This window comes from Micromesistius poutassou (genome assembly GCF_964030765.1).
Source record: "Micromesistius poutassou genome assembly, chromosome: 13".
Lineage (NCBI taxonomy): Eukaryota > Metazoa > Chordata > Actinopteri > Gadiformes > Gadidae > Micromesistius > Micromesistius poutassou.
This window is the reverse complement of record NC_140283.1, coordinates 11,762,483-11,784,963: the sequence shown is the minus strand read 5'-3', so window position 1 is coordinate 11,784,963 and position 22,481 is coordinate 11,762,483. Positions and strand designations below refer to the sequence as shown.

The following is a 22,481-nucleotide window of genomic DNA, read 5'->3' as shown; positions in this document are numbered from 1 at the left end:
CAGGTGGATAGTTAAGAAACCTTGAGAGGAAACACAAAGGTAGGAACCCTCACACATGGGATGGCTTGAAGTGCCATAGGTGCTATTTGGGAAGAACAAATAGACAACGGGTCAAATTGTCTTCACAAGAACCGACAATAATACAACAAAAGCAACATGGTCAACACTGAGAAACAATGAGGGGGACAAAAAGTGTGCAAAGACTGAAGATGGGGGAGAATTTGAGGAATTTTCTCTAATCAGAATCAAATATTAAGAGTGGGGGATGGGGGGGGGGGGGGAGAGAAGGCAACATTAATCAAAGTGTTCACCTAGTGGGCAACCATATGGCACATCAGCACGCCGACAGAGCAAACTTGCTGATCTTCAGTAAAGGGGTGCAATTAATTCCACTGGCTGCATCCATCTCTCCAGACTCACCCGCAAAAGGAGAAAAAAGGGAAGTGGAGACAGAGGCATGTGAACTGTAGAGTTTTTTACGACTCTGTCCCTCCACCGCCACTTACTTGGAGTGAAGCGTTTTTGGAGAGGGGCTCGTGGGGGGTGTGGTGAGGGAGGGGGGGGGGGGGGGGGGGGGGGTCCAACACTGGTGATGAATGAGGTGGACATTAGGGCCTTGTGAGGCTCCCGTGGAACTAGCAGGGGGGCGGAGGGTTTTGTAGTGTGTGTACGAGGCGGTAGGCTGCTCTTGAAGAACACAATGCTCTGCTCGATGTGGGTCTGTGTGGCTGCTTTGCGGCGTGTTTGATGTTGAGAACATTTATGTGAAAAAAAATCTATCAAAATTGCCAATTCCAAAATTCCCATTATAAATTTCTAAATTCTCAAATTTCAGGTTATTCAGCTCAGTAAAAGTTCAGTTAATTTTTAACATAATTCTCCAAGTCTACAGAGTGATAAATCCATTATGGTGTGTTACGCTACACACACACACACACACACACACACACACAGACAGACATGCCCCTACGGGCGGCTGATACACCCGTCTAATAAACACGTTACCTTTCATCACTTCCTCCTAACATACTGACCTGGCTATCTATGTCTCTTAACCCTGCCCCTCCCGCAGGTACAGTCCCCATATCACCCGCGGCAATGTTCTGTAATAACTGAATAACCCCCCCCCCCCCCCCACCCCGTTGTTGGCTGAAATGCTTTATGACCCTAATGGGACTCTGTTAATGAGGAAGTACGCACCTCTCCATTTCCTGTCTAGCCAGGTCTGCAGTTCCTTCCTGTATCCCTGTGATAATACCTGTGATTTTTAATAAGGTGTATTTACCCTGAAACATCAAAACACAAAGGTATTGCAAGTCGGCAATCACAGCATGCACATAATAATAATATAATAATCATAGTAGTAATAATAAGACCTCATCGCAAAAATAGGCCTAGTTCAGATTTTCCCACCTTTGGATTATTCTTTTAAATGTTGATTGAATAGCGGGTTTGTTTCAGCGGCTGCATGGTGATATTTATAGATCTGAATCTCTTCCACACAGTGTTAATTAATCTCTCTCTCTCCCCCTCTCGAATCTTCCCATAGTTCTCTGTGTTGCTCTCCACATGTCAGAGCTGGCATGGGAGGGGGGGGGGGGGGGGGGGTTTATGGCTGACATCCATCAGTGTCATGCACCAGGATTTATGGGAGATGGAGTCCAGAGCTGATCGCTGCGAATCACTCTTCCCGAAGCTAAAACCCTGGACTACTGTGTTGGAGGTAATGGATGAGCCGTGCAGCCTCCCCATCAGCCTCCCCGCCACTTCCGCTGTCTTTTCAACATCAGAGAAAATAAGCATTTGCCTTTATAGCCCTTGTTTACTGTTGCTAATTAAATTGACCAGGCAAAGCAATGGCGTTGAAGCACCGGGTCACATGTCCCCCTCCTTCCTACCCCGTCACGCTGGGAGCTATGTTCTATACATGGGTCTCAAACAGGGTCAATCCGCCGCACGCACAATCACACGCACACGAACACAGGTGCTCTATGGAGAAAAAATCGGAGCCGCCAATTAACTATTAACTGTTCTCTACCACAGACCGCCCAATTACCCTACTGCCCATTAACACCACAGCTAATCAGGAGGCTGCCCCGTTATTACGGCCAACCCAGGGGAAATGGCCAGTAACATGAAATGTTCCATTTCCACCTCAGATTCGAAAAACTTAAATATGTACAAAGTGTAAATTGAAAGGAAAAACATTTAACGGAATAGCAACACTCTGAATTAAACTAACACGCACACGGACAGACACACACACATGCACACGCACACAGACACAGACACAGACACAGACACAGGACACTGCCAAGAGGGATGCGGCCACCTATGGAGGTCACTGCTGATCTTTAGACCTGCTACCTGCAAAGCCAGTCAGCAGGTACAACATCCAACCAACCAATCACACACAAACACCCAATTAACTAGACCAATCAACAGTCAAACACAAAAGCAGTGGAACGCAAGCATGCAACCTCAACCGAGAGAGGGACATTAAGACAAAAAACAACTCAATCAGGACACTGCCGTGTATTGAAACTACTGCACATATGCACAGAAGATTGAATGGGATCAATATTTGTCAGGATCCCAAACATCCAGGCACCACTTGTTGTAAATCCTCTGAAGTGTACGAGCCATCGAAGTCCCAGCTAACCTGGCAGCGGGGTTAACGGCATGTTAAGAGTTCAAAGGTTAATCCCACGGGACCGGTTATTACAGCTGATATTAGATATATTCACCTCATCTGGTCATCCTTTCAAGTAAACTACAGGTAAATAAAGTACTGCTAACGTATGAAGCACACACACAAACACTGACACACACACACACATGAAATTAATATTGCCCTGCGGCCCAACCATGTCTGGTTCCTAATAAAGACTGTACACTATGAAAGAAAGACATGGAGACACCCCAGAGCCTCCCTTAACACACACACACACACACACACACAATGGGTCTGGTCACAAGTCAGGGAGCTTGCTCAGTTTAGCCTGTAATATGTAATATGCTTCCCTCCCAGTCCCGTGGTGCCACTTGTTTGGGGTTTTAGTGCAAAGGAAATTACACCTGCTCTCTGGCCTCAGTCCGGCCCTTACTACAGCCTAGAACGAGCTGAGAAACAGGGCCGGACTGAGAACTACACGCACACGCGCAAGCACACACACACACACACACACACACACACACACACACACACACACACACACACACACACACACACACACACACACACACACACACACACACACACACACACACACTCCCGAAAACAGTGATACAGATATCCTGATATATGCAAATCCTATTCAGTAGTGGAGCATATATGGACGAGTGTTATTATTATGTTCTTTTCTGCTATGAAATCTACACAAACGGCTGAAAGGTAACACTTTAAGTCCCCATGATCACCATTGTCCTACTCTCTCCAACAACAAGACAAGGAAAGTCAACCCCTGACATCACCCAATCTTTCACTCAACAGCCCCATGGGCGCTAATCCTACCGCATAATAAGTGTGACCAGGTTGTGGTTATTATAGCGAAATATCTATGGAAATATTCCACAACATCAACCTCTAAATACAGCAGTGATGTGGTTGACTAGATTAGGGAAATATAGACCGCACCACATTCCGGCCTTGGCATTGCATTAGCTTATAATACATCATACATTCATATATCTATGTTTACATTTAGTCATTTGGCAAACGCTGTTGTCCAAAACGGCTAAGTAAGGCAGAGAAAAAAATCATATGATAAAAATTGGCGTAGCTACAAAAGAAAGTTGCATATATATACATAATGCATGTAACATTATTATTAATTATTAAAAATTGTCATTATAATTATAATAATTATTATTTTAATTATTATTGTTATTATTATGAGTATTATTAATCATCATAACAATAATAATAGTAATATTGTTATTATTAGCATGTTTTTTTATTGTTATTATTATTATTATTAAATATTATTTTTAGAATATTATTATTATTGTTATCATATAATTATTCGATATTTTTGGAAATAATGAACACATCATGGGGCCTCCGCTACCAGTCAACAGATGCATGGAGATTACTGTTGATATGGGGCAGAGGAGAATTCAACTAATAACAAAGTGTATCAGAGAATCACTGCTCTGCATCAGTCACACGGGGCCTACTACCCGACTCCACTGCTACGGTTCAAATGATTCCCTCCTGTCCACCGCCTGATTTATGGACCTGTAAAAACACACGTTGTTTTTAATCTAGGGATGCCTAGATCTGCCCTTTTAATGAAATCTGGATTTTAAGTGTGAATGTGGATGTTAATGTTTGTGTGTGTGTGCGTTGGTAATCATGTGTGTGTGTGTTGGTGTTGGTGATCGTGCATGTGTGTGTGTGTGTGTGTGTGTGTGTGTGTGTGTGTGTGTGTGTGTGTGTGTGTGTGAGATATATTGGTTTGGGCCTGATTCTCTGGTCATGAATTTATCCTCTGATAAATATGCATTCTGTTTCGCAGACTGATTAAGCTGTAAACTACTGTTAACTCTGTGTCAAAGCTCAAGCAAGCACACACTCACACTCACACACACACACACAAACACAAACGCCTTTGTGCCGTGGCCTTAAATATGTTTATTTTTTCCAGACAGAGAAAGCAGAACACGAACATAGGAGGATGTGTTTCATCGAAAGAAAAGGACAAAATATTAAAATAATGAAAATCATTTCCCTCGTCTTTTAACAAATAAATCAAATAAATTCTGCAAACAATAGAAGTGCCAGGGCGAGTAATAAAGTTCAACGTATAAAGTAATATCTTATATTCTATCTAATCGTATCTTGCCATTTCAAATATTTCAGTGTGGCGAGTGTTCAGGAGCCTGAATGACTTTTCAGTTTGTTTGTTTGTTTTTCAGAACCAAACTTAATATGGAAAAAGTCCTTCCTCAGCATGTTAACAGTGCCATCATCATCATTTCATGGTATTCTATCAGTAGCAGAATTTGATATCCTCTAGAGAGCGATGTGTCGGTTGTCCTTGGTCGGGGTGACATTGAATTTGAAACTACCCAGAGTAAGATTGGTCGCCATGGCAGCTGTTGACATGTCGCGTGACGAACTAGTCTGTTCATTACAGCGGCAATCACCCTTCATAGCAAACACTAACAGACAACACCACTCTCTCTCTGTCTCCCTCTCAAACATGCACACAGACATGCACACATGCACAAACAGACACACACAAACAGACACACACACACACACACACACACACACACACACACACACACACACACAAAACAACTCTTTGGGAGCAGTCAGCCATGGCTATTTGCATTATGTAATGTCGATCATACATCTAAAAATGTTATTTTAGATGGCTTCTGTTGTTGAACCGAGCGACGTGGCCTTTGTTTGACAGACATGAGCCGGACCCCAGACATCATTGACACCGGGGTCAATTCAGCCACGGAGCAGAAGGCTGGCTCCGATTTCAGTTCTTATAACATTACAGCGTGGAGCCACAGTGTACCCACTCTCTGTGGTCAGCACTTCTCGGACTTCAATAAAATAACACCATGGTGGCAGACGACGGGAGAGGCGGGGAGACAGGAGAGAAGGAACAAGAGTGACAGAAGGAAGGGAGAGAGCTGAAATAGAGAGAGGAGAAAAGAGAGATGAAGGCCGAGCATGAGCAACACAAGGGAGGAAGAGAGAGACGGCGGATGAGAGGGGAAGAGAGAGGGAAAGAGCAGAGAAATAGGGCGCAAAAGAAAGAAAGAGGAACCGAGGTGGCCTTTCACCTCGATCATCATAAGGAGCCCTCGTCCCGCAGCCTGGCGGGGGCCCCCCTTCCCCGCCGCAGAGGGGACCGGGTGAAGGAGTGCGGGACGGCAGCCTGTCAGGTTCAAACAACAAAGAGGTGCCGCCTCACACATCTCTCCTCTCGCCTGTCCCCTCTCCGCGCCACTCACATCATTTCATCATTTAAATCCTCCCCAACATGACCCCCGGCGAGTGACCCATCATTCTCCGGCAAAGAACTGTGATGTGCTCCCTCGGACTAAACTGCTTATACTGCACAAAAAAAAAAAAGGAGTAAAAGAAGAAGGTTGGGGGGGGGGGGGGGGGGGGTGGAAAAAGAAAGGCCAGCCGGCTACTGTTGAGATTTATTCAAAATTATTCCTCAACGGCCTTCCCTCCACAAAGAGCAGGCTCGCCGTGGTCCAAGCAATTAGGAGCCCAGGGGCCCCCCCCACCTCCACGGTAGACGGAGCACCTGGCCGGAGCAGACAGACAAGACCAGAGAGATGGACGGACGGACGGACGGATGGAGGGACGGAGGAGTAACGGGGGGGGGGGGGCGGGGGGGCGTTTAGCCGCAGCGCCGAGTAACTAGCTGGAGCCGTGTCAGGCGTGTGAGGGAGTGAGGAATGCCGAGGCACGCACTTTAGGATTCATTTAGGCTCCCCATCTCCCTGGTCACTTTATTAGCAGTCTGGGAAGAGTGATGCATGTCCCAAAGCTATGCAAAATGCATAATCAAGAATTTAAACACAGGCCAATGCGAAGGGGTGTATGCATCGACGCGTGCGTGTGTGCGTGCATGGCCACACACACACACACAATAGTCCAATATGTGCTTACGGGTAAAAAATAAAAAACAACAACAAAAAAAAAAACACTTGTATACTTCCATAGGACTTCCATAATTCGATGCCGCATAAACGGCCATCTATTATTCCCATATGCTGCATTACCATCTCCACCGGTGTAATGTAAACCCTCTTCCATAGCATATTACCCTCAATCCCATTCTACTTTTACTGCTCTCTGCACAAGCTCTTTGGAGGAATCAGCCCGATATTTTTTGGGGGGGGGGGGGGGGGGAATAACGGGGGTTTCCTCATCACATTTACATATCGCAATTCCAGTCTCACTTTAACCCCACCGCCCCCACATATCGTCCCCCCCCTATCCGATCAGCCGCTCCATGTGCTTTCTAGGCGGGGGTTGTGCAGCCCTCCTATTCCCAGTGTACAGATAGAAAGGCAGTGGGGTAAGCAAACAAATAAATAAATATGGAAGAGATGAGAATGTGTCCCGGGAGAGACGGAGACAAGATACTAATATCTAAGGAAACAGGCCAATTTACACAAAGCAGCCCCCACGCACGCACGCATAGACACACACACGCGCGCGCGCACACACACACACACACACAAACAAATATAAGGTAAGTCACACACTCACCACTCAAACAGTTCTGCATGTTAACTGTCTTTAAACAGGGAAAGTGTTTGTGTGTGTGTGAATGCAAAGAACAGACAATATTAAGAGTCAAAAAGAGAGTCCAGGGACATAAAAACTTGAACAATGAATAAATCCCATGATTTAAAGTCACATGATTTAAAGTCATCATTGAAATGACTAGGAAAATAGTAATGACGTTTTAATCAATTACAAATACTCATAAGATAATGAAACAAATGAATTAAACGCATGATTAACATGAATTATTAGAATCATTCAGCTAATAGTTGATATAATAGCATTCATGAAGAGCGCCTTTATTCTGAAGTGTGACCAGTTCTAATTGAACAATTTTTTTTTTAAATCCCTTCCATAAACCCAGAGCGGGGGACAGAGAAAACCCCTTGGTGGCGAGGACTCTGCGGCGCTAGAGGTCTGCTCAGTGACCTGGGAAATGGTCCGCAATTTCCCCACTCATTCTGCTGAAGAAAGAGGAAGAGGAAAAGCCACAAGATAAGGCGGACCGGAGCAGGGAAAGGATGTGAGAGGAGATACAAAAGGGAGAGGAGGAGGAGGAGGAGGAGGAGGAGGAGAGACTAAAAGAGCAGCAGCCCAGAGCCCTGGAGGAGGTGAATGTGACTGACCAGGTCAGCGTTTCACATGTGTCACTTTCTGTCTGCCTCAGTGGAACGAGGGTGGCATGGCCTGGTGGCCAGGAGGGCACGGTTCCCTGTTATGCTGACACACGCGGTTATGCGCTCGGCAAACGGACATGTTTGTGGCATGAACACGCGCGCAGGGGACGCACGCCGCCGTCGTGCGCGCACACACACACGTACACGCATGCAGACGTGCGCGGCCCGCACACAACCCCGTAGGTGAACACGTGCACACACCCGCACAAAGGACTGCGATTGCTTTTTGTGACACTCAGAAACAGCCCCCCCGAAGAAAAAAGCAACCCACACGCAAACACACACCCACAGACATTACCGTTCTTTGCTCTATGCTCACACACACGAGCACATGCACACCCACCTATTCGCCCTCCAAACATTTGTGATTCAGAGTGAAGGTAGATCAAAGAGACATAAAGAAGGCCTTAAAAGCATGGAGGTGTAATCATATCCATACACCTATAGTTCCAGGAGGGAAGTCATTTCCCACAGGAAATGTTGGCCAACTCATCAAGAACTTGCGTCTGTCGTATGTGGGCCACGAGCAACAAACAGTGGATGCTCCTTGTCAGGTTGGTTTAAACCGTTATAAAACTTCAGGGCCCGGGAAATGGAAAAGGAAACGGTTGAAGTTCTTTCAAAGACAACTTTCAGAAGTGAAAAGTGAGGCTCCTAACTTAGCCGTGGCTTCTATATATTTTAAATCCTATTTCTAGTCTTCTATCCGTCCCGATGACACTGTAGGCCTCTGATGCCTCTGGCGTTTGACTTAATGGAAGAATACGGTCGCGCCCACGGAAATAGCAGGGTCCTGGAAAGAAACATCCAGTCTTTGGATTCAAATGTCGACTTCTGCTCTACCTTAATGTCGCAGGAAATACCTACAGTGGCAGATGATCTATATATATATAACCCCATAGATCTGAGGACCTGAATGAGGAGAGCATATCAGTTGTGGAGTGTACTGTGTATTCCCCCACACTGGTCTGTCATTGTTCAGAAATGTGTTTCTGTCTGTCTTCTGGGTACCTGTCTGTCTGTCCACTCCTTGCAATCTCGTAGCCTGCCCCCCCCCCCCCCAACACACACACACACACACACACACACACACACACACACACACACACACACACACACACACACACACACACACACACACACACACACACACACACACACACACACACACACTCCTGCTGCAGTCTCAGTGGACAATGAGCTTTAGCCTAATTGGTTCCCAAGCAGACCCTGACACAACTCTCCTTAGCAGTACACAGCCATATTAATATCCTCCTCCTGCCACACACACACACACGCGCACGCACACACAGCAATCAGTTTCTAGCTGGCTAATTAACACTCTTACAAAGCATCTCATTAGAATGTGTTGTAGGGGGCGGAGGGAATATGCATTTTGGGTAAAAACAATATGGAGAACCAATGTGTGTTTGTGCGAATATGTCAGTGTGTGCGTATGTATCAGTGTGTGTGTGTGTGTGTGTGTGTGTATATGTCAGTGTGTGCGTATGCATCAGTGTGTGCGTGTATGTGTCAGGGTGTGTGTGCGTGCTGTCTCAGTGTGGGTGGGTGGGTGTCAGTGTGTGCGTGTGTGTGTTTGTGTAAACTATTCTACTCAGGAGAACGAGGGCCTTGGCCACCCCGTGAGATGGACCCCCGAAGGAGGAGGGGGGGGGGGGTCTGTTCCAGTCCTCTGAGGGAGTCCAGAGTCAAAGATAAGCAGAATTTTAGAGGCAATCAAGAAAAATAAATCACAAGCATGCACGCAGGCAGGCACTTTTGCGGTTCACCAATAGCTTAACCTGCTTGTATGCTGGCAGGGTGGTGAGAGGCTCTGAGGGGCTTCATGCATAAATTAAGGGGACAAATCAGAAGGTAACCGTTAACTGTTGATCGCTACGGCACCAGCGGAGCCCATCTATTTCTTGCATTGAGAGTATGAATGAATATGTATGAATGTTAGCCCGGATTGGCTAGATCTCTGTATTAGTTTCCACATGAATGCATTAAAATAAGGTCATTCAAATTATAGTTCATGTCATATAGTGATATTAAGGCCTTAACGCCCTCTATTGACCGGCTGGCACTGCTGGACATATAAACTCGCGTTTTACAGGGTTAGGTTGAAATGCAAGTAGCAGCACTGACCAAATTACAGCACAGTGTTCTGTTTATCCAGTAGTTCAGTGATGGCAGCCAACAGAATGATTGGCTGGGAAATATTTCACCTGTGACCTCTGCTCTTCCTAACAGCCAGTGACCATTGTGACCCATTAACCATCTGTGACACTCTCTCTGTCTTACTCTCTCCCTCTACCTCCCCCTCCCTCCCTCTCTCCCCCTCTCTCTCTCTCGGTAGGTAGTTAGAGGTCAGAGGTCGTGGGGAATCAGGACAGCGGTCCAATTCTTGGCAGCACGGGGAGACATCGTTATGGGACCTGGAAGTTGATAGGACGACCTTTTGTACGGGGGACCCCAAAAATATACCCTCTTATCTGGATGACCTTAGCATCGGAGCATGGGAAGAAACAAGAGAGTCCATCAATCATTATAAAGATTAATCCTCCTCTCCATTCTGCGGCTGAATCTATTAATAATGTCGCCGGCGGGGAGAATTTGCACCAAAAGCTTTATTCTGATATTGTAGACTTTTATTCATTGGCCTGCGACGGCGATGTGATTCCTTTTGCAGAGAATATTCAAGGTGCTTTCAGGTCCTAGGTCCTTCCAGTCCCTAGCTCGCGCGAGATCTATCAAATCTGCAATCCTCTGCGAACCTGGTCAACCAATGGCATGTTTTACAAATACTGAATATTTTGTGTTGAGAAGTCTCCTTTTTATTGAATTCTCAGACAACCTTTTCTTTTTTTATTTACAGCACATGTCTCATTGGTTTGGACAAGGAGTCAACGCTAATAGATGTGTTTAGTGGATCTTACCCTTTGCACAATTTTACACTGGAGAAGAAGTGACAGCCCCAAGGACATGGTTCAATTAGAGCCTTGGATGAGTTTAAACACTGCACATTCTCTCTTGCTTAAAGGCATTTGTCTCTCTCTCTCTCTCACACACACACACACACACACACACACACACACACACACACACACACACACACACACACACACACACACACACACACACACACACACACACACACACACACACACACACTCTTTTCTATTGCTTTCTCTTGATCTGTATTCATGTATCTATACATCTATATATACACACCAATTATTATATATATGCATACACACTCAAACATACGTAAATATACACACATATATAAATATATATATATGCTCTAAGTGCTCACAGGTCATCCTGAAATCCGTCTCTCTGTAATCAAGCCTGTGCTAATGGCTTATTCTTTCCGCTTCAGCACACGCATTTCACTTGTTTATTTTCCAACCCTCGTAAATCTGGGGGACACACGCCAGCCACAGCTATATTAAAGCAATAATCTCAGGTAATTATCTCCCCGTTTCTCTCTCTTCTTCCTCCCACAGCCTTCTCCCTCCCTCCCTCCCTCCCTCCTTCACTGAGGAAGGACCATTTTTTCTTTTACTATTGCCAGTCTCGAGATCACGGGTCAAATTTCAACCCATTCATAGGAGGTGTCGAAGGCACGGGAGGTGTCCAGTGATGTGGACGGTTCTGGAAGGTTCTGTGTGTCACTCACCCAATCCTGCTGAATGAGGTCGATGGCCTTCCTCGCCTTGGAGAGGTTCCGACACGCCAGGATCACTTGGGCTCCGTGCAGAGCAAAGGTCTTGGCCGTCTCAAATCCTGCAGCAGTGGAGAGAGAGACAGACAGGCAGACAGAGCCATGAGGAGATAGGAGATGGAGAGAGACAGAGTCAGAGTCAGAGAGACAGAAAGCGAGCGAGAGAGACACAGACAGACGGGCAGACAGAGCCATGAGGAGAAAGGAGATGGAGTGAGACAGCGAGTGAGAGAGAGAGACAGTGAGTGAGAGAGACAGACAAAGAGAGAGAGAGCGACAGAGAGAGAGATACAGGGAGTGAGAGATAGAGAGAGAGAGAACGAGAGTGTGAGAGAGACAGATAAAAAGAGAATGAAAGAGAAAGAGACAGCATGATAGAGAGAGAGAGAGAGAGAGAGAGAGAGAGAGAGAGAGAGAGAGAGAGAGAGAGAGAGAATGAGAGGGAGAGACAGCATGAGAGACAGAGAGCATGAGAGAGAGACAGCACGAGAGAGATAGAGTGGGAGAGACAGAGACAGAGAGAGAGACAGAGACACAGAGAGAGCGAGAGAGTCAGAGCAACGCTTTAAAGATAACCATTCTGAAGATAAGTGATTCTCAGGGCAGTTGAATTTCAGAGTGGTGGAGGAGGAGGGTACCAGTTACACATCCACATCAATTTTCCATATAATTTCTCCTATTGAGTGAACCCAGTGGACTGGTGAAGGAAGTTAATCACGTCTCTCTGAAGTGATGTAACTGATAGAATTAATGTGGTTTGAAGACTCGCAGATAGCGCAGAGCATGAGTTCCACCACCACTGCCCTTAGCGAAGGTATCCACACCCGCGCCCCACTGCAGTGGGGGGGGGGCATCTTGCTAATTATGTCGGTAATTATGCCATCAGCACATTAATTATGCAAACAACACTCATAATAGGGAGAGACGAGCGGGTGAACTTGAGCAGATGTGACATCCACAGTGAACCCCCAGTTGAAATAACGATGTACCGCAGAAGAAGAAGTTCCTATACCCCGGGAACATCAAAGGAACCTCTGATAAGGACGTTTCTCCCATCTGACTAACTTCTCCGACGTGTGCCGAATTCATCACGGCCGAGACCGTACCGCATGACGTCACAGGAATGGGCAGAAAACTCCACACGGATCAGAAGAAATTTGTTATTAAAAAACGGACAAATCTAAATGGGTCATTTCCACCCGTGGGTTGAATCGGTTTATGCATATTTTCTCATTTCTGTGATATTTCCTTTAACGTTGATGTTCTTTCTATGCTGTATCATTGTAATATACGTACACACAGTCACACAAACACACACACACACACACGCACGCAGTGGGGGTGTGTGTGTGTGTGTGTGTGTGTGTGTGTGTGTGTGTGTGTGTGTGTGTGTGTGTGTGTGTGTGTCACATACACACACACACACATACATACATTGCCCTGATTGACAGACTAACAATCACAGTAGTGACTAAGCCAAAGGAAGTCTCATGTGGTCATAGCATTCGGGAGTGTGGATTAATATGAACCGTAATTAGATTATACGTCTTAATCTGATTTTCATTAAGAGCAAAACTGAGAAGCCTAATTGTGAGGAAAGTGTTAAGGGGTAATATCTATTAGAACTCAAAATTGGAGTAGGATTGGAAGCGCTCTCTGACAAGTGAAGCATGGAATTAAATTATATGACACCTTATTAGGTAGTATAACGTCGAGGGCTCCAGTCGCCAGAAAAGATAATTCTACTGACAGGAAATGGAAAGGAAAATAAGGCAACAAGCAGTTTGACTAACTGAATAAATATGTAGTCCTACCATAGAAATGCAATTCCAAAAGAGGGTAGTTAGGTAAGATAAAAACTCCCCTAATATCCAGGAGACATATTTGAATTATGTGTATATTAAAAGCCATATCAGGGTTAAATCTTGTTTTTTTTTTTAAGTGTTTAGCAGTAGGGTAAAGTTATTTTAATTTATATGTAGGTCTAGGAAAAAAATATATATATTTTTGCCACACTTTTTTTCTTGTGAACAGGCCTACTGGCAGCCTGTCAACAACGTCACCTAACTCTCACTTGTTGTGTGTACAAACCATGAAAGTGAAATTAATCGACGCCAGTGTTTTCCATAATGGGGGACAAATTAGAATATGCCAGCGACAACAACAGTGGCAACGGCGCCGTGTATTTTCCAGTGACAAATAACAAGGTCTTGACATTAATTGTGAAATAACGAGTGTGGCGTCGCCGTGACGCAGACGTCGCTGCCCTGCCGCTCGTGCTGCCGCGGGAAGGCCGCGCGGGAACGACTTTGGTCAGGTGATACAAGGAGCGGATCGCTGTTCCTGCGTCTCGCGCTGACGCCGGAACATGACGAGGGGTCAGACAGGGAGGGAAACCGCGGGAGGAGGAGGAGGGTTCTTCCAGGGTCTACTACGGTTCTGCCGGATCGACAACTGCCGCATGCCGTTTTATAGTGCGTTTGCCTCGAAGGTTATTTACGGTTGATTAACAGTATGACTAATTATCACGTAAGAATTAGTAAAGTAACCTACTGAGAGGGAATCAGAAAAACAGGCCTTAATTTAAGGCAATTTAAAGCAGACAGATCGACAGCGCACAAATAGTTGTGTGCATGTTTTAACCCTTAAAAAAATATATCAGACATTATAACAACACAGTTAATGGCTCCGCTATTGTTGGAAATGTCTTTCAGTGGGCTAGTATGAGGGGAATTCTGTGAAGCAGCGAGTGCTCTTCATGGTAGATTAAGATCCTGGCCCCTTTGATATCCCCAATAATGAGTGTGATTTAGTGATTTCACGCTTTGTTTGTCCTCCGCGGCCCACCGCCCCTCTCCGGATACCCCCTCATACACAGGTGTATTGGCTCAAAGTAATGACATCATTACCAGCCTCGTCAGTATAAACGTGTTTATTTGGCAATCGGAGCAGCGCGCTTTTGTTTCGTTCCCTTGATTTGCATCCACAGAGGCGTTTAAGTAAAATAAGCCGTAACAATTGAGCATGCAGAATTCAATTCCAATCACTACACCGGACCTGTGGGTGAACAACATGTTCAATTTCCCTCCCCCACCCACCCACCCACTTTAACTCCACCACTGCCGTTTTTCTTCCAAGCAGACCAATGGCCAGGCTACAGCACCGAAAGCATCTCATCATTAGATGAACACGCATTCAGCTTCATTTTTTGATTTAGGCCTACCAATTGGGTTTTTATCAATACATATCTCATGATGTGAAATTGGTTAAATGAATGTGCTGCAAAATAGCAAAAAGGAATGTAATGGGGAAATAAAGCAAGTGTCCTTCTGTGCACTCCCCAACCTCCTAAACTTGCTCCTTATTTAATTTGGTGCATCATCCGCAATAAAATCCAATAGCTGTTAAATTGGACACGTTTATGGTATCATTCTGAGAGCCTGTCTGAAATAATCTGGATTATAGAGGTAGGGGGAGTAAATCTCAATCTGGGGCTATTATCTCGCTGCTTTGGCCGAGGGTCTTACAGACGCTACGCTGTACCAAACCACTTCCTCATTCCATGGCGATACTAACTCGGATGTGTCTTAATGATGAGTGCACCTGTTCCTTTCCAAAGATAAGGAGACCACCAGCACCACCGCCCCCCCCCCCCCCCCCCCCTTCCCTCGATATCTGTAGGACGCCCTTCTAGTTCCCCTTCATTAGTTCCAGAAGAGTTTGATGTCACCCCAAAAGTGGGATGTATGGTTGGTAATTACAGCCCAAGGTTGAGTTGTTCTGGCCCACGGGTCTGGGCTGGTTGTGTTACTCCTATTGTCCCCCTAACACCCTGCACAAGCACCATATACCACCCCCACAACCTGGCCTATCCCATACTCCTCTCTCTCTCTCTCTCTCTCTCTCTCTCTCTCTCTCTCTCTCTCTCTCTCTCTCTCTCTCTCTCTCTCTCTCTCTCTCTCTCTCTCTCTCTCTCTCTCTCTCTCTCTCTCTCTCTCTCTCTCTCTCTCTCTCTCTCTCTCTCTGCTTATTTCCAAAGGAGGCTTCACGAAACAACACACAAAAACACACCAACACAAACACACACGCCTGCTATTATCAACAAAAGAGTTATCTGGATGTCAGCCACTCAGAGATGCTCACAGTCTCTCTCTCTGTCTCTCTCTCTATCTCTCACACACACACACACACACACACACACACACACACACACACACACACACACACACACACACACACACACACACACACAGTGTGTGACACCCAGGAGCCACATGCCACCCTCACCAGAAACATCTTTTTATCCATCTAATTCGTCCTACTATGAATAATGCATTCTGCTCCTTAACGTCGCTCGGGTTTAAAGCTGCGCGGGTTTACCGCTTCGCCGCGTGGCTCTTTAAGGAGGTCCTTATTCATAAACAGCCATGCAGTAAATACCAGGGCTTTGCAGCCAATTTAATGGCAGTTATGCTTAACAAATCTGCCTCAATCTAATGATCAACCACAAAGCCGGGTTCGGGACATAAGCTCCATGCAAACTCATTGCATCTCGCCTCAGACATCTCTCCATGCGGAGAGTGGCGAGCGGACCCCACGCCTAATCTACCCAACACAACGCCGGGATCAACACAAACACAGAACCACCTTCTCCTCCCATGAATAAGAATAGCGGCAAAGTCCTGGGACGACGGCGTCGTGGCCGTGTTCAAAACACTGACGACAGGGAGACTACACAGGGGAAGCAGCGCTCGGCCCCTAATCCCCACTGTTCTTTGCCCCGGAACGCATTAACCCTTCTGTGATTCCCCCAACCTGAACGCAAACAAAGGGATTCAGAAGAAGGACACAGCCGAGACGGCGGGGCCCGCCGCAAGGCACGGCTAAGGCCTGCGATCGACTTCCACGTGTTAATACAGAGTATTGAGAATACAGAAGAACGTTTGCAACGCATGACTTTAAACTTTATCCCATGTTGTATTACGAGGGTGAGGCTGTACCTGCTTATTTGAAAAGGCAAAGAGAACAGCAATCCCTCATGTGCGCTATATTGGTGCATTATAAATCGCATGAATAACATCTAGATAAATGTGCATGCATGCATGCGTGCCTGGAACAGTGGGACAGGAAGGCGCATGATCCCTGACCGAGCCCTCTACACACTAAGTTTAGTCTGTGACAAGGTGAACCCAGACAGTGGTCCCTAGTGCTGGAACATTACGGTCCCAGCACTCTGGACACAGAAGTCACAATTTAAATATAGCGAGACGCCCACCTGGAACCAGGGATATTTTTTGGTCATAGGGTGTTTCTGAATCCGACGTTTCAGATTCACTTCCGCAGATGAATATGAAAAACAGGTTGAAACAGAACCTTGAGTAAGAGGGTTGTGGAACCTGTAACCAGGCAGCGCAGGGCGGTATGTAGCCTACAGAGTTCTGTACAGGCCCCTGGTAAGCTGAGAGTTAGTTGAGTAGAGGGGAATTAAAGGCAGAGCCAGCATGTGTAATGGGGATGGATGAGGGGCCTGGACCGGGGTCAAAGCTTCTACAGATCAATGGTGAAGTACAGGTGTACAAGCACAAGTCTATAGGAGTCAGAGAGCCATTCAAGTGTGTGTGTGTGTGTGTGTGTGTGTGTGTGTGTGTGTGTGTGTGTGTGTGTGTGTGTGTGTGTGTGTGTGTGTGTGTGTGTGTGTGTGTGTGTGTGTGTGTGGGGGGGGGGGGGGGGGAGGGGAATAAGTGAGAAGGAAAAACAAAGCAGTAGGATTATAAACACAATTGGAGTTATGGCTTCTGGTATATGCTTGTGCAAAGAGCATGGTGAGCAGGCAGGACACACCGTAATATCTCGCCTCCGAGCACTATTGCAAGGTTGGTCACAAACTCGCACACAATTACATTTCATGCATAAATAAACTCATACATGTGTTTTAAATGAATGTGCATTAAAAGCTAAATTAATAGTATAAAATTATGGAAATTTGGTAGGGAAATTTGTTTCTTTTGATTACTAATAAAAAAATGTATGTTTCCTCCTTCAGAGGAAATATGACATTTTGAAAATAGCCTTGACACTATCTACCGATATGAATAAAATGCTAAAAGTGTCCAACCAATTGGCATAAGCTAATTTTACTCATAGGCCACTGGAATGTCAAAGAGGCAGTCAAGCGGCGGCAATTACTATTGGCATGTTAATTATAGGCAAGATGCATCATTATATGTACGTGAAATTCATATTCATATAATTATAATTTTTTACATTAGTTTTATATACTATATGTAATCATTTATATGTAAGGAAAAACAACTATATGGAGCTTATTTATTCACCTTCCTCTCAAGTGTTAAGCTCCGTCTAAAATTAAATAAAGACGTTATTGTCTCGACTGGCATGATGTGCCACCTGTGCCCTCTTGTGGCGAAATTGAATATCGATTTCTTTTTTTTTTTTCAATAATCCAATTATATCGTCTTTGAATCTAAAGCCAGCTAATTCGTCAACCTATCTAACAATATATGGTTTTGTCTTAATTATTATCTGAACCAATCTTTTTTTTTTATTTTTCATTTTAAATAAATATAAACTTTTAATGTTCTGGTTCTGTCACACACGCAAGGTACATGCAAACATATACATACTGATATTGTAACCTTCTAATTTGTCCAAAACCCTTAATAATATATTATTCTTAACTTAATTATTTTATTATTTGATATGTTTTTTTTCTAAATGTTTAGTCTTGTGCAAAACAAGTCAATACAGAGATTGAATATTAATTTGTAGTTCAAGTAAAAGTTACATTTTTTAAATATGGTCAAAGTGATCAAATAGGCAGCCAGCTACTCTGACTCCCCGTGACAGACAAAATGTAATTAGTTTGACTAGCAAACACTCCCACTTTAGTTTTGCTTGATGAAGTGTTTTGCGGACATTATGGGAAATAATCCCCAAGGTCAGCAGTGCATTAAATTAGTTCAAGACCCCCATTGTAAGGTGACGATTCTTCTCTGTAGCTGCTATTACTCTAAATATATTGCACTGATTGCAGTCATCTCACGAAAAAATATCAATTAAACTGCTCAACATTGTGAAGAAAGATTTGAATAGAAATACAATTAAGAAAAGTTATCTTTATTTGATTTCCCCTAATACTGTCACTACCTGTGCTGAACAATTCAGCAGTCCAAAATAAAGGGCCACTTGCTCTAATGTTAACTAAAAGAAAGAGGAATAGATTTGTTCACACACCATTATAATGTGAGCCTTGCATTCGGTAGGGCCAAATGGCCATAATTTATTACAGTTAACAATGACATTCAATTTAGCACCACTAATGAACTTCAATACAATCATGTTCGGTATTAAGGAATGATTTGTTGGGTCTAATTGTATCATTTTGGAGGCTAATGTTGATGAATGTCTGGTTTTAGACGGATAAGGGGAGACATGGTTTGTTCTGGATAGTAAAAAAAAATACATTTTCTGAATATTCCACGACACCGCGTCGCCACCTAGTGGCGCCACTTTACAGAAATACAGATGACCACACGGTATACTTAATGATGAAATAAGTAAAAGGAAACACAATGCAGTATGTGAGCTCACCGATTCCAGAGTTGCCCCCAGTTATGAGGATGACCTTATCAGAAAGGTCACGACCTTGCAGAATCTCTAGGGCAGCAGTGTTTCCATCATATCTCTTTGGCTTCAGCACCACATCTTCTACAGTGAAAGCTTGCCGCGGGTCGAAATAGGTGGTCCGCTTGTTAATGTGACTGAAACGACAATTTACATTATTAAATTGTATTATTCAAAGTAAAGTAGTTGTGGTTGCACTTTATATTAGCCTAAAACCCTGGCTTGGATTTGACCATTGTGAATATTGTAACTATCATCATTTGATTATTGTTGACTATTTGTTGATAAATTTCTAAAATGAACTTCATGGGATGTAAAATAATTATACATATTTTTACATGAAACATCAGTTCCAAGACTAACTAACTAGGCCTTTGGTTTGAAAAATTGGAAATTCAGAGACAAGTAGATGACTAACAGATGTTAGATGTTATGCATACTCCAACAGTTAACTCGTTAAAATGTTCTTATGAAATCCTGAATATTGTATTTTAGTGTCTAAGGAAGGAACAACTTACTCAACATAAAACACTTGTCCTTTTTCATCAGTTTCTTGTTCCCATCCATATGGTAAATCTACAGAGAAAAGGGGAAATAGATTGAACACACAGGTGAAGAAATATTACTAGAAATTTGGAAATACATGGATGAAGTCAAACACAGAGCAAAACATTCACCAAAGCAGGATTTACACCAAACGTGACATTGAATTCCTTGTTTTCTCTGGCCTATGTTGAATCAGAGGCCTACGCCATAATGAGTTGTCTCTGTATTTGTTGTCTAACCCCTACCTTATCTCATATACCTGTCTCCGTATTCACAGTCTAACCCCTACCTGCCCCATAATGAAAAGTGTCTGTATTCAACGTCAAAACCCTACCTGCTCTTAAATGACCCGTCCGTGTTATGTCTAACCCTGACCTGCTCCTCAATGACTTGTCTCTAAATTCCCTGCCGAATCCATAGCTACTCCTTAATTACCAGTGTGAATAAATATCATTGTAAATAGTGCATCGGTAGTTTCAACCAGATAAACACGTTAGATGGTTCAGACAAACCTCCAGCACATCTTTTCTTCTTCCCAGTCTTAGGATGTTCCCATTGGGTCTTCATCTCATCATGGCTGTGGTCACATAAGATATCAAAAGAGACAACATATTAGCATCGAGACCTCATGGCTTCCCAATGGAAGAACATTGGACAATGATCTATTTCACTATGTGGGTATAGACCACAACAAGGGTATATATCACAGTGTACTGGTTTGTGAACCTTCCATGACACAGAAAGTTGGGTCTTTGAAGGGCTTGTGAGTTCTAAACATCTTCAGAGAGCATGGTGTCTGGAGTTGTAAGATACTGGGTAGGGTCAAGCAAGGCAAACGTGTCTGGGTTGAAGATCCAGAAATACCAAGTCTAAGACCTTTTAATGATGGTAGACAATAACAGGGGGGTTGTGAGGTACTGACATGATAAAGTTGCTGTCTGGCTGCTACAAGGTCAGAGTCCAGAGAGCCCCACCCTTTACCCTGTTGAAGATCTTTGAAGAGAGTTTGTGTAACACATAAGTTGTCATGTGCTTCCAAGATCTGGAGGCGATTTATGACCCTGTTCCTGGAAAGATTATGTGGGAGGTACTGCAGAGGTATGGGACACCAGCTGTTCCTTCTGTGCTTTCTACTCCTATTCATTACACTCATGGATGGGACATCCAGGTCCAGTTGAGGCCTTGAGAGTGACTAGTCTGACAGTAGAAGGGTGGCATTCAGTAAGCTTTTGAGCATTAATGCAGATGATGGAGGAAGAGGGAGAATGAAGCTAAGCTAGAAGGCAAAGCTCTCTATTGACCAGTCAAAGATGTTGCAATCTGCACCTATATGTTGCCAAACTACGAGTGAAGTGCTAGTGACCACCACTTGTATGGTGCATAAAAGCAGCCGGAAATGAGTACTTGTTCTTCTGTTCTTACAGTTGAATCTCCCAAGACCGGCAGAGGTGGTCCAGGGTCAGTAACACCCCTTACAAATGTACAGTGGTGGTCAACTTTGAGATGAGCATGAGGCATAACCAGTACGCGGTGGAGGGATAACATCTCTCTGGGCACCTTGGATACCCCCAGCAGGGGCTAGAAGATGTTGATTCATTTCATTTACAAATTTTACCATACCCTTATTTCTAGTTTATGTGAGTTTATGATCATATTATGAAGTCAATTCTGGCAAATGGGTTCATATAACGCCCTCATACAGACACTATTAAGAGCACTATTCTAACTACTGTTTATCTGGCTTGACAAATTTAGGCTATATGAAAGAATATATAGTCTATTGCAAAAATACACCTGTATGCTGGAAAGGGTTTGCAGTAAGAAACATATTACATTAAAATATAGCCTTAAGGAAGAGGCTCTTAACCATGCCCTCATTAAGCCCCGCAGCGAAGTCCTATGCGAAAACTTGAGCTTAATTGTACAGTTGCAATGCGACTCAGGGTGAACACTCATTCCAACGAAAGTGTAGCCTCTTTTTTGCCTGGCTGCGTTGTTTTTAAACTCAAATAAACTATTATTCGGGATGCTATCGCCATTCTCCAATGATAACTTGTATTATAATAATATGAATCCACTGTATGGTGTTCTTCGAAGGAAATCTTTCTTACTTTGCGAAATATACCCATCCATCCTTAGTAGACCTCTCTTCCCATCCAGGGGGCAATTCATCTTCGCTATCTGTGTCATCCATACCTGCGTACTTTAGAGCTGCCATAACGCTTACTAAAGACGACAATAAAATATCAGTTCTGCAGAATGAATGTGACTGTCAAAGTAAAAAAAAAAAACATTACGCCGATGCAAGTACTTCCGCAATGCCGTGACGATGATGTTTACCGAAGTGCTTTCTGGGAAATTGAGGTGTATTGTAAAATTATTTGCTTCACCATTCACCAATCACTCCATATGTATATACATATATATATAAATAGATATATAGATATATTTAATATTAAGACAATGAGATTATAGTTGTATGCATAACAGCTACACGTGGCTATCATAAATCATATTCAAATAAAGAAACTGAAAACTTCCAGCATGCTCATATTAGCATACGTAGTGACGTGATGGAGCCCCACGAGAGTGGGCGGAGTCAGGAGGG

The 22,481-nt window shown here is 44.2% G+C and overlaps 1 protein-coding gene across 1 annotated transcript in view; it reads right to left on the bottom strand.

Annotated features, from left to right (window-relative positions):
- wwox (WW domain containing oxidoreductase) overlaps positions 1-22,117 on the bottom strand; it is a 41,716-nt gene extending 19,599 nt beyond the window's left edge. The window contains exons 1-5 of the mRNA XM_084476831.1: positions 21,985-22,117; positions 20,386-20,450; positions 19,846-19,903; positions 19,295-19,464; positions 11,639-11,745 (exon numbers count right to left, since the gene is read on the bottom strand). Of these exons, the coding sequence (XP_084332957.1) occupies positions 11,639-11,745; positions 19,295-19,464; positions 19,846-19,903; positions 20,386-20,450; positions 21,985-22,091 (507 nt within the window). The 5' untranslated portion in view covers positions 22,092-22,117. The remainder of the gene's footprint in view (positions 1-11,638; positions 11,746-19,294; positions 19,465-19,845; positions 19,904-20,385; positions 20,451-21,984) is intronic.
- Between the last annotated feature and the right edge of the window lie 364 nt (positions 22,118-22,481).